Source organism: Hyposmocoma kahamanoa, unplaced genomic scaffold (genome assembly GCF_003589595.1).
Source record: "Hyposmocoma kahamanoa isolate Upper Pololo Valley unplaced genomic scaffold, ASM358959v1 64, whole genome shotgun sequence".
In the NCBI taxonomy this organism is placed as follows: domain Eukaryota; kingdom Metazoa; phylum Arthropoda; class Insecta; order Lepidoptera; family Cosmopterigidae; genus Hyposmocoma; species Hyposmocoma kahamanoa.
Window position 1 is genome coordinate 17,178,080 of NW_020653852.1, and position 13,971 is coordinate 17,192,050.

General features: G+C 37.5%; 1 protein-coding gene across 2 annotated transcripts; it reads right to left on the reverse strand.

Moving 5' to 3' along the window:
* Window positions 1-2,629: 2,629 nt before the first annotated feature.
* On the reverse strand, window positions 2,630-13,926 carry LOC113230632 (ubiquitin carboxyl-terminal hydrolase 14). 2 transcript variants are annotated; one of them, XM_026464630.1, is made up of 11 exons: window positions 13,817-13,926; window positions 12,326-12,504; window positions 11,872-11,979; window positions 11,615-11,729; window positions 10,591-10,849; window positions 8,826-8,982; window positions 8,679-8,744; window positions 7,212-7,394; window positions 6,402-6,516; window positions 5,254-5,433; window positions 2,630-4,091 (listed from the first exon to the last, which is right to left on the reverse strand). In XM_026464630.1, the coding sequence occupies exons 3-11, from the start codon at window positions 11,959-11,961 to the stop codon at window positions 3,964-3,966; spliced, it is 1,293 nt and encodes a 430-aa protein (XP_026320415.1). In that variant the 5' UTR covers window positions 11,962-11,979; window positions 12,326-12,504; window positions 13,817-13,926; the 3' UTR covers window positions 2,630-3,963. The 2 variants fall into 2 exon arrangements, with proteins under 2 accessions (XP_026320415.1, XP_026320414.1); XM_026464629.1 differs by lacking the exon at window positions 13,817-13,926 and adding an exon at window positions 13,002-13,038.
* Between the last annotated feature and the right edge of the window lie 45 nt (window positions 13,927-13,971).

A 13,971-nucleotide genomic window follows, 5' to 3' on the forward strand; every position in this document is an offset into this window, starting at 1 on the left:
AGTGGCATTGCAACTGTTATGGACAGGCGGGCGTGTAGCTTACCATCAGGCGCACGACTTGTTCGCACCGTTACTTCATATTATAAAAAAAAATTAGCGGTCAAATTCCGAGTTATCAACGCTGGCGGAATCATTGATTGTATTGATATTCAACTCTAGTTGTGACCCCTGGGGGGCTACTCTCGATCTCCGTCCGACATCCGTCCAAAGCAATTACTGTCAAATAAGTAATATTCAACAAAATTAAAAGACAAGTATTCAGTATGAAGCTTCATTCGCATCATGCGTCTTTTCATTTGGTCAAGTATTGCTTATTTGTAATGGGCTTTCGTAATTCGTAATGGGCACCCCCAAATACCTCGAAAACGATCCCCAACTTGCTATTATTTGAAAAATCGTGCCCGCCATCTTGGATTTACATATAGTGCCATATTCACATTGAGCATCCCCAAATACCTCGAAAATGATACACATGTAAGTCAATGCACATATAGCATTTTTTTGAAAAATCGTGCCCGCCATCTTGGATTTAGAAATGAGTACCACATTCGTAATGAGCACCTCGAATACCTCGAAAATGATTCCCATATTGCATTTATTTGAAAATTCGTGTCCGTCATCGTCTATTCAGATATAAATGCCATTTCCATAAGGATTACCAAAAATAAATTTTTGAAAATTCGTGTCACTTGACATTGTCGATCGGCAGTAACGATCGACAAAACCGAGCATATCTGTAGGCACCTGATCGACATTGTCGATCGACAGTAACGATCGACAAAATCGAGCAAATCTGTAGGCACCTGATCGACAATGTCGGGCAAATCTGTAGGGACCTTTAACTTAATGATGAGTTAAGCAAGATACAATTTCCCCACTTTTGAGGGAAATGTTATTCCATGGCATCATTATTTGTATATTTGTGTGCGTGCCGACGAGCGTAGTTACAAGTTGCTTACGCCTACATGAATTTGGTTTTTGCCTCACTTGTGACAGTTCGTTGGATATGAAACTATCATTCTATGCGTTATTATTCTAAGGCTTAAAGGTTTCCCCCCGTCAAAAAAAAAGGACCATGAAAAACGTATAGTGGTCCAGCAAACCTGACGTCAGAATGGCTGCCACTTTATTTCCGTTAGCGCAAAGGTAGAAAATATGTCAATAAATTTACTAAATACTGGAAAATAGGTAGTATATAATGTGCACAATTTTATTTGTATATCTCTTGCTCGAGGCATGCCGACGGACACGTTAGTTTGCGAAAGCACACCCCGGACACTTCACACAACGCTGGAAAGTTAGTTACCTACTACTACATACAGCAAGGCGCTATCTGCAAACGCGCAAATATGTGCGCGAAGTGGCAGGGTTACCCATCACTATCTCGTACTATTACCACTATTACGTTACGTGATCAGAGCGGCAACATACCGAAAATTCTAACGCGAATCTGACAACTATAATTCTATTAATAGAATCGTAATAATTACACATGTTCATTAAGTATTTATATCGACATAATATTATTTTTTCATTAATTCACTAACTAGAATAATATTGAAGATTTATTTTAAAAATATATTAAAAGTACTTTGAATGTTATATTTTGGACATATACTTTTAAATAAGGTAACTAAGGCATTTGAAATTGCGCGTCCAGGTTTAGCATTTCCAAGTTAATAATTAGGTATATTCACTACGTAATATTTATCGGCAATTCAAATTGAAAATTCGAGAACCCTTGTCTACTAGCTCACAAAGTTATGGCATCTCATTATATTGACATAATAAATCTGTATTATGTATTACTCTGCACTAAATAAACGAAAAAATCTATAACTTAATGAGTCTTAGACAAGTCTTTTTTACTTGCTTTGTTTCATCTTTCGGAAAACGAAAGACATTACTCTCTTTATCCCGTTTAGATGACGATAAACAGCCGTACACAGCATTATTCACATCCATTATATATAGTAACGTAAAATGATGTTATTGGTGTTATTAACGTACAAGTTTCATAATGAAACTATATTTAAATATCAAAGTCGTCTTAACGCGAAAACGTCTCGGCGACAGCCTTATTACCGTTTAGTGAATGTGACCGTCAATGTCTGGGGTGTGGTGTGGTGTCTAAAGCCAGAGAGAGGCGGAGTGTCCGTTCTCGTTACTTTTTTGTTCTCTGGCGGAAGTCCATGTTAATAGGAGTAAATTTATTTGCTACTCCGCGAACCAGCGTGGGTTAAAATAAAATTTCTCTCTGCATAAAATTAATAAAACAAATTACACGAGCGCAACTACAGTCACAGATACCACCATCATAAATAAAAATGTGGCTCTAGTGAAAAGGGGGACAAGTAAAAAAAGCCAACTTTAGAAGGGACATAACATGATATTAAGCGTTAGGTGTTTTTCGTATCCCTTTTCACTAGAGCCACAGAAATATACCCGACACGTGTTTCGCCTCTCTACGAGGCATCCTCTGGGGTTGTCGATTGTTCGACTTTCGGCCGAAGATTTCAGAACAAGCGTAGCTATTTTGCACGATTTAACCATCACGTGGTTCGCAGACTAGCAAATTAATGTACTTCCTTTTCTATTTTTTTTAAAGAATACAAATAATTAATTTTCGATCATTTATTAGTAATTATTAGTCTTACAAAATTCAATATAATGTATAAGAGAACTTAATGGCATTTTATCCGAGAGTTAACAAAATTGTCTAACCAATCAAAGTCAGCATTTCAAATGCCACAAAATAAACGGGCTCCATCACGACTTGCTAACTACATGCTTTATCTATCTTTGAGTACTTAATAACGTTGGTAAATAATATCATTGTAGGTATGTTAAATAAAATAATGAACTATTTGGACTCTGTATACTTTTTGTTGACTGTTGGTTCCACTAGTGGATTCAAAAGGATTTTCAAGTGCTGTTCCTATTTGGGTGGTAAAACCAACAATCTGAGCATTGGGGCGCCTTGAAATTACATGCTTGTAGAGCCTGCAATGTTGCGGCAGTCGCGCCGCTACTGTGATATTCGTACATTACCTAGTCTGCATAATCGCACTACTAAAAAACCTACCCGAAATGTTTGTGGAATTACATCCCTTTGCCTTTTATTGAAATCGGTCACCGGAAAGTGCGCGAAACCGGATTCATCCCCTAGTTTGCCACACTTAGAGGTGTTATATTTTCTTCAAATTTAAATGGACCACTACCGAGATATCCTCTTTCCAACAAAAAAGAATCATCAAAATCTGTTAACGGGTAACATACATACAACAAAAAGACGTCGAGTTGATGACCTTCTTCTGTTTTTGAAGTCGGTTAAAAATAGTGGCTCTGCAGCTATAGAAGCAGTATTATATACAAATTAGTAGTTGCGCGGCTGCAGCGCCACTGTAGCACTTCTACAAGTGTCTGATTTGAAAGCGCCCTTACTTAGTATATTTTTGTATGTAATATAATTTCATTGATGTTTTTTTTACAATTCCTAAACTATCAAATAGAGGTGTTACATAAATTGAAGCACAAAAATAACGTGACAACTTTATATAAGACAGAAAACTATGGTGGCCACGCACGGATTAAGGATTAACTGAACAAAACTAACGTATCATTTCTGTTACACACCACTAAACAATATAATGGCAACACTACAATGTGATATCAGTAGCTAGTCAGTTTCATCCAGCTAATTAAAAATCCGACTTTATATAAACATCCTTGCATGAAACAAATGTACAGGATTATAACAAGTTCATATTTTCCTATAAAGGTCTTACAAAGAGGCAACCATTATCATTGTAAATGCATTGTACTAAAACACAAACGATGTTCAATGAATTTCTGCTATAGATATATATGTATATATAATATAATAAATATGCAAGTCCTGAATGGGCGGAAACATAATATGTGAAGCGCGATCAGCCTTATTTGAAGCGGATTCCGCGGTGATTATGCGAGTGCCGTGGGCGGATTGCCAGAGGTGTCTTCGTTCACTTCCGTTACCATCGGTTCTTCTTCGTCAGGGATTTCTAGAATCTTCGGCCCGTAGAGTAGCAGGTAGGCGCAGTGCCAGTCTCCTGCGAAAGAAATTGAAATAATAAGAATAAGTAGAGACCACTCCTTGGGTCTAGTTAATAGGCTAGTGCGACTAAGGCTAAACAGTAATTTTCTCGTAAAGGCAAGTGATATATCTGTTCTATAATAGGCGTATTCTGCCGCCCACTAACGAAAACGCGACTAAGTGACAAATGGTCAAATATCCGATTTAAATGAGCACAAATTTATCTTTTAACAACAGTTAAAATTAGTTACCTAGTTCGACTTATCGGAACTTACCCTAACCATTCATTGAATAATATTCTAAAACTAGGTTATGGTTTTTTATGATATCTCAAAAAATATTTTGTCACTTAGCGTACGGCAGTATTGTGTCACGCAACATACTATCGCGACTGATTCAAGTCACGTCAATACGTACCCCCCAATGGGGGTGATTCACGTAATCAAACCTTTACGATGTTTTAGCGATTCAGTCGTTGAACTGCGTTTTCGTATTCACGTGTGACAGTGAACGTCAACGAGTCCAATTTTAAAGTCGTTCGATCCAAATGTCGTTAAAGGGTATTCTGGTATATGTATATATCATATATATAATTCGACTCTAAACGACAAGTCATACGTATTCTGCTAAAACTTTGACAGTTCTTTCAATAGACTTTCGACGACTAAATGTCAACTTTCACAATCCAAGATGTCGTTCATTAGTCGTTACGTTTCGATTCTACTCATATAAACGTTGGTTCAAGTGATACGTGAATACCCATTTTGGATAGGACTTCGATCGAACGACTACGTATCTTCAACGATATTTTGATAGCTTGAACTTACGTGAATCGCACTACTGGCCTAAATATAACAACCCACCGCTACCGCTAGGTTGGAGCATAATCTCTTCAATGACAGCAATGACAAGCGTGGCATGTCACATCGACATTCTACTGCAACTGACCCATACTACGTACTGTACTTGCTTAATAATAACATATGAACACAAAGTAACATCGAAGCCATTTATTGCCGCGACTGATTCATGTCACGTACTGTTGTAAATTATATAACATTTAACCGCTACCGCTAGGTTGGAGCACATCTCTTCAATAACAGGTGTATCGCGTCACAGCGACATACTATCGCAACTGTATATGCCACGTACAGTATTCCTAAATCATGACATCTTACCTCCTCCGCTGAGTTTGAGCACCTCCTCTTCAGTAACAGGTGTAACGGCGTCGTCGTCGCATCGCAGCCACGTACTGCCGCGACTGACCCACGCGACGTAGTGTCCCGATGATGAGGACCGCCCGCGGTGCGTCAGTACTGCCTGGAGACGATAGTACCCGCTGTTGTTGCTGCCTATGTCTGGATAATCAAAAAATTGTGTTGTTTTTACGAGTATATTGATGTACAGTTGGACTTTCAATTAAAGATAGTAACCAAACGTTTAGCGGGTTGGTAGTTTTTGTTCTCTTAAAGGATTCAAATAAATGAAATATATTTTTTTTCACTTTACAAAATTACAAACACATCACAGAATAGTAATGTATCACAAAATAAGCTAATGTACAATAAGAGGCCATATTTTAACTGCCTCAACGTGGCCGAACGGTTATCATGCTAGTCTGAAAAATATTTGTATGGCCTACATTTATTTCTCTCGTGAGTTCGGTTGTAATTTGTATGTGTCCATGGCACCCGCGATACAGGGTTTCCCTATTGCGGGGCTATGAGTGTGTGCGTTATTTATTTATTTATATAGCTAATTTGCATATTGATACCAGGCAACTTTGGAATAGAAAGTTAAAGGTTGGAAAGAGGGTGCAACCAAAGAATATTATATTATAATGGAAGTGTTTCAAATACATATAGCATACATTGAATACTAATCATCTATAATAGTGCATAATAATAAAATTTACTTTTATACTTTTCTAGGAAAAAAAAAGAAATTAAACATTTCGTTTTTTTACGATACGTAGTGATGGGACGAACAAGTCGTGCGCGCCTTGTGTGTGGTAAGCGACACGCCTCTCCTGACAGTTACAATACCGCTCAGTTTTAAATCGCATCTGAGATCTGAGGGGCGATTCTACGGCGCCCGTCACCATGAGACGTAAGTCAAAAAGTCCCATGTGCCTGTAATTTCACCAGCGCCCTTACCCTTCAAAACCGAAACACAGTAATGCTCATATTACCGTTTGGCGGCAGGAATAAGTAAGGTGGCACTACCTACTTCCCTGGACGAACTCGAGCTGAGGTATTGTAGAGTCTTAAGGCACTTCTATTTTTTTTTTGAAGTTTGAAATAAAGTATTTCAAGATAATGCTCACCATCTTCAAACCAGTAAGGCAGCACTGCCTTCCTTTTGCTCTCTTTTTTATTACTGTCACCGTGGCTCTTATTTCGCACGCTGAGCGATGACTCCACGTTGGCGTCTTCCAATTCCTACAAAATAACATATATTCAATACAGGTCTCCTAGTACGGACCAGTCTCTCACACAGACTTAATGATGTAACAGTATTTAGATAAGTCAGTATTGTAATATAATTATTGTAAGAGTTTGTGAGAGATAATAAAGATTTGTTATTTATTATTATTATTTATTGATACAACTTAATATTCCATTGATAGGTGAAATTGCGAACACTTTGCCTTACATTAGGTCCTACCTACTACCGTTGAAAGTTAGAGCTGGGAACGCATTGCTTTTCCAGCAAATAATGAGTTGCGTGTCTTAATGGAACGTACACTACTTAGTCGCGCAGATACTAGCTTACAAGTCACACTAGAGTGTATTTGTTTTCAATTTCGTTGTGCATGCGCATGCGCAATGCATTCTGCTTCCGAATACTACAAATAGTGACATCTATTAAGAACAGCAAGGCAAGGTGATAATAGGTGGGTTTTGCAAGATGGGTCGACGACATAGTACGCGTCGCTGGGCGTCAACGGTAGCACAGGACCGTAACGGATGGCACAAACTTCGGGAGGCCTATGCAGTGGGTGAAATCAGGCTGTGGATGATGATGATGATGATGATGATGATGATGGAGAACAGATGATTCGGTTAATGCGCGTGCGGGCTGTAAACGTATAGCACAAAAGGCCTAATTCATTCGTCCAGGCCATATTTGGTACCTTAAATTTACTTCTCATAGGCGCGAGTCGCTCCTGCAACTCAGGCGAACAGAGCTCATACAAGTCAAGGTCGAGTGGGAACTTCACGTCCTTGAGGATCTTCGCGTTGATCGCTTCCTTCTCCTTGTAATAGAACCTCACGAACTGCACGGTGAGGTATGCGGGTAGTCGACTGATTTTACACTGTGAACATGCATTCAAAATTCTAATGGACCATACAGACTATTTAACAACAACAACAAATTAATAACGCACACTAAAAGATCTGCAACAAGCACACAGAGAAATTCGTAAGGTCGGCTGATTTTAATTTCGTAGCTCAGTTGTGAGAGCTATGGCCAAGGTAAGGCGAAGGCGCTGGTTCAAGTCCAGCTGGATCGCAGGAATTTCTTTTTATGCTTGATCTTTGTGTTGATTATTAAATATGTAACATATTTTGCAGTGGCGACGCGTGAAAATTTTCCTTGGCAAAGCCAGTGGCGGATTTGCAGTCTTGGCCGTGGTAGGCCATATTGTAGCCTGTACCTGCACCCATCCAGTAGTTTTTGGTTTTATCGCGATTAGGCAGACAGACAGACGTAGTGATGTAGTGATTATATATTACATTATAGATATAATTTGCCAGAACAACGTATTACTTATATATGTTAATGTATTAGAGATAACACGTTGTTCTGGCAAGCGGGCGATATAACATATCCATGTTTTATACATAGAAATGCACGAAAGTGTTTTAGGAAGATTATTGTTATACGATGCGGTGCAGTGCGGCCCACCATAATGTGCTTAAGCCTTTGGCATATTTAGGAACTTTATTTCTTCTTATCAGTTAATTTTTTGTCACGATTGGCCGCCCTAGGCCCGGGTCTACTGCGCCTTAGGGCAAATCCGCCACTGGGTAAAGCCGAAGCTTTAACTTTTCGAAAAAACAAAAAACACATACTTTAACATACATTTATTTTCCCTTTAAAAAGGCGCCTTGGCGACATTTAAACGCAACGCTTATTAGCATACAAGATACTAGTTCACTTCATTTCATAGGTCAACATATTCTACACATAATGGTGTTTTGTGGAAATAGAGTTATATGGACGCCTCGCCACTGATATTTTGTTTGAATGACAAAGGACGGAAAATAACAAAATATTATTTTGGATATAATTAGCACGGTTTGCTAGACGTTGCTTCGAATCCAGCAGGATCGAAAGAATTTTCTTTTAAGTTGTCGATCTCTGTATTAATCATTATAACAAACCAGTGGAGTAATTTTACAAAAAATAATTGAATATCAGGGTGGTGAAACATAATGACATTCAACTTGAACTACTTATTTATTATGGATTTACGTGTAGCAGATTTGGAGTGAATTTGTCTGTTGAACGTGAGGACCTAATTGATGTCCGGCTGAAGTTCGGACACAGTTATAGCTAATGCGAGTTGTAGAACTAAATAATAAAATCCACTTACCGTTTTCGTGTAAATAGCGTCTCTCCCTAGTGTTTGTGACATTTTTGTGATCTGTTCCGACATTTTCTGTAAATAAAAACACCGTAGTCAATAATTTATAAAAATTCTTAATTCACAATGAAAAAAAAAGCAAAAATGCATACTAACAGATCTGAGCCCAGATTGCAGATACTTGACGTCCTGCGAGATGAAGCAGGACAGCTGCAGGAAGGACTCTTTGGAGCGCGATGGAGGCTCGTCCGCCTCCGTGCACACCAGCTCCACGTCTAATGTACCGCCGAAGTACTGCTCTACGACCGACGACCTGACAAATGAACACAAGATGGTAACTGCTCTCTAAAGGCGTTTGCAAATTGTGTTCAATTCGAATCCGGGAACATATCGTCGGTGTTTTGTAGAAATGGCGCAAGCGCCATTTCGAAAGATTTTTCATGAGAGCATGTTTTAGTTTTTCACAAATGTTTTTAAATATATACGTCATGTTTTAAATTAAATTAATTAAAACCGAGACTGAATTATAAAACAGGACGAAAATATTTTAAAACACGTCGTTAAAATCTAAAACAAGCTCCCCTGAAAAATTTTACGAAATGGCGCCCTTTCTACAACACACCTACGACATACATAGGTCTTGAAAACTCGGATCAACCGACGTCGCTAGTGCGTTGAATCCGATCCGAGAACGTAGCGATATCACTTGTACACTTAGATGTTAAAAATTCTGGCCACTCTGATGCTGTAGTATAAAGCGTTTGAGTGGTTTCCTTAATTATGTGTCCTTTCAACCGTCACGGCATTGTTATTGTACATACGGAAACGCAGGAGAAATAAAGAGGTCACACATTCTACTGATGAACTGCCAAAGAAACATTTTGTAATAATCACGAACTAAGGCAACATAGCAATGTTCTATGCAATTATTACCAAATGTACAGACTCACTTATGATTTCATTTTATATGTATAGATATATGCACTTTCCCTCCATCCCCTGTTATTATTTTGATCCGCGAATATAAAGGTCCGAATTGAACATATTCTCTACATCGGAAACGAAATTCGGATTTATTTCTCATATGAATAGTGTTACGACCACTTATGACTGCCGTTTCATATTCATTTATTTGCATTTCACACGATCGTAGATTAATAAACTTACGCCTATGGTAGGTAGGTATATACATGTAACACCCCGTAAGAGCGTAGAAAAGTTACACTTACAATTTAAATACATTTTAAGCTTGAACGTAATTAGTTGATATATATATTATAGTTTTCTATAATTTATAATACATTATCAAAACATTTATAGCTTAAAATAAATTATAAGTACATTCAAACGTTGACATGTAAAAATAAATTATAATTTTAAAATATTAATCTGATATTTTTTTTATAATATCAATTGACGGGGCGAACAAGTCGTGCTCCTGATAGTAAGCTATATGCCTGTCCATAATGGTTGCAGTACCGCTCACGAGCTTAAAATCGAAAAGATCACAATGTCACTGCGCCCGTCACCATGAGATATCCAAACCCATGTGCCTGTAATTTTACCAGCACCCTTATCCTTCAAAAAGGTAAGGTGGCAATACTTCTCTGGACGAACTCTTTCACAAGGAGCCCTACTGCTACCGAATAACAACTAAATACTAAAATAGTTAACAGATAACCATTTGGTACTTTGTTTACAGCATAGATTTAGTATTTATAGCAGTGTCGAGAAATTGTGATATATTACAATAGTTATTTTTTAATAAAACTAACTGTTTGTCGAAGTCCATTCATTCTTCAAAATTTTTTGAAATAATTAGGGATGTGATTATATATTTTTATTAACATTGACACACGCACCGCGTTGCTATGATGCACGAAATCCCATCCCACCCTACAACGGAGCAGTCGAGGCCTACCTGTCGGCGCTGACGGAGCCGGGCGATGCGGGCAGGCGCTGCTGCAGCGCGCGCACGATCTCGGTCCAGCACTCGGAGGCGTCCTGCTGCGCCAGGCCGCCGCCCGGGCCGCGCTCGGCGAAGCGTGGCGCCGTGGCGTGCAGCGCGCGCAGCAGCCGCGCCGCTGCACCCGCGCACGCGCCCGCGCCGCCGCCGTCCAGCGCCGTCATCGTCTCGCTCAGCGCCGACGTCAGGTCGCCCGCCGTACCGCTGGTCGACGCTGATACTTTCCACTTTTAATACGAGGTACTGCCAGTAGCTAAATTCTAAATTACGCAATACTTGAAGAAACAATAAAAAATAGTATTGCAAACAAATAGTATATTCGGTCAAACCAAGTATAACTTATAGCCATAACAAATATTTTTTGACAATGAATCATAAAGGCACTTTAATTCTAAAATGCATAATTTAAATTAACAAAGAAAATATGGTTTGGTATGATGTAACAGACTGCTATCTGCAATGATGGTTGGGCTTTTATTTACACAATAAAGAATGTAATTATTTACTCCACTTCAGTTCAATAACTTTGTTTTATTTTGATTTTAAATACTTGGTTAATTTTGTTAGCGTTTATTTAGCCATAAGTATACAGTAGGTACTTTTCATTTGATGTTACCTTTTTTAATCTCTTAGAGAAATAACTTGGTTATGTTTTATTTAGATGTTTTAAAAAAGAATAGAAGCAAATATTAATAAAGTAACATTATTATTTACAACATGTTTTCTTATTTCTTTTTAATGTTATTAGGTATTCGGCTGAATAGTGATTCAAAATTTGGTATTCCGTCAAAAATAGAAGAACAGGCTGACCAGTAACAGAATATTCATTGCAACTCTATAAAGAATTTAAACATAATTATTATTGTAGTACCATAATTCACTAATTCTGACTACAAAAATATAATGTACAATTCAATAAGAAAATACTTCATATGACTTAAGGCAAGTAATAACTTAAAAATGTGCATAAACAACTTACATTTATCATAAGAGAGGAGTGCATTCTTCAACTCTGGCACAGTTTTGAGGCACTGGACTGTAGCATTCATGTAACAGGTATTACCTAAATTGATCAGACCCTCAGGCAGATCCAGCTGGAAGAAACCAATGGTACCAATTTAATTTGTGTTCTTTGGACATTTTTAAATTAAAAAAACCAACTTCAAATGAGCCAGAGACAGGTCTGTTTGAACAATATTTCAACTATTATATTTAATACAAGCTGTAGACACTCACAGCAGAGGCAAGCTCTGACTCATTCATGTCCTCAACGAATCTGGTCTGCTCCACTGGTGCAGCCGGTACATCCTCCTCTTTACTACCCATGACCAATACTAAGGCATTCTGCAAATAATAATAAATTAAATATTTACCAACATTTTTTTGGTGAAAACTTGGGTTCTTTTTTATAGATAAAATAAGTGTGCATCCATCTCACCTAATGGACAGTGACAATGAGGTTAATAATGAAACATGCACACATATAATGTCCTTTCACTGTTGTAAAGGTCCAAGTTATTTTTATTCTAAAAAGACTGAATAAGTGCATTGCGCAAAGTTTAATAAGTTTATCCTTATTTTACTGCACTACTATGGTACCAACAATTTAGAGAACTTTCCAGAAAACTTGTCTTCATCATTACATAGCTATAGAGCAGAATTTTCAAGAAATATCTTAGGATCAACTCACATTAGTCAACTTAAAATTGCCCCAGCTGTCATCCTTTAAAGTGATGCCCTTACAGACAACCTTCTGTCGTTCAGGCTGCACACCGGTGAGTGCGAAAATCTGCGCCTTGAACACCACAGGATCATCATCTGTGTTCACCTCCACACCAGGGTATAACTCCTTACCCCACTTTATCTTGACTAGGTGCATGGAAAAATAAAGATCATAACATTTACTGTTACTATCGTGGTCTATAGAGGTTGACACATGGTACTCATTTATGTACAGACAAAGATAGAAAAGCGTTCAAATTCTGTTTTGTTTCTTCTAAATAAAAATACATTTACATTTATGTTAGGTACGAAAATGTTTCACCAAATAACTCCCTGCATTACAAGAAGATTTCATACGTAAAATTAATAGTGCTACCGGTAATGATGGGCTGTAGTCCCCCAAAAACAATTTGTTTGTCGTATTTACATGCATGACATAGCAACAATTTTTCCCATATATAAGAAGTTAGAATTACTTTTATAGAATTATAACGGTTCTTAATTGTTTGAATAGGGTGTTATGCCATTTGAATAAAGGAAAATAATAAAATCTTCAACTATGCTGACATTTTAGAGGGTTCTAACCTAAAAATGTTTGAAATGCGCTAGCAATTTCTAAAGTCGATAAAAATTAGCGGACTCACTTGAAACTTTCGGCATTGTTCAATAATTATTCGAAGCAACACTAGTCTGTTAAAAACAGTAACAATTATCATTAATTTTCTAAGAAATGAAAGTCACGATTCGCATCCGTTCCGTGTCAACTTTTTGACATTTATTGACATATTGTATTTGAGTTTGCCATTTAATTTGTTTTCATTGCTAAATACGTGAAAATAATAAAGTCCATTCTCACAAAAAATCGAATAACCGCATTTTATAGGTTACACACAGTACATTATTTACTTTCGCCTAAATTTACGCCATTTATAAAAACCTAAACATGACCTGAACTTCTTAAATAAAGGTTTGTGGCAATAAATGATTCTTCACAATTATTAGAAAAAACAAAATGGCAACTCCATAATTCTTAGTAAACTTTTTTGAACAAAGAATAACGATATAAAATATTTTTGTTTTTGCAGTTCTTTTGTTTTTTCGTATTTAAAGTAATTTTTCTTTACGCTTCAATCCCTAGTTTCCTTTATTAATAGAGATGACATCGTTAGTAATTGTCACTAACTAATTACTTATATTCATTGCCTTATACATGTACGTAAATACGTACGTCATACATTATACATATAATTTAATGCTTTCGTAAAATAATAAAAAGTTTGGAAATGGCCTTCTGAAACTGTCCTCAATTGGTTACCTCATTAAAAAAGGTATTCCGTAAGTACTATTACTAGGTGCCAGTCACCAGTCTCAGCTAATACTCGTACAGGTAATATAAAAACATAGCTAACGTAGGTTCATATAATAAACATTTCGTAAATCAGTAGCAATGTATACTTACCGGTCTTCCAATTTTTGCATTCTTATGATTGACACCTCACTGTTAATGAATTTCCCGAGTGCTGCGCGACTTTTCTCACATGCTAGTGCGCGTCACACCTCGCGACGGCGCTGGCTCGTTCGATGAACTTTCTTCCAGTGAAGGCTGCGCCGGCG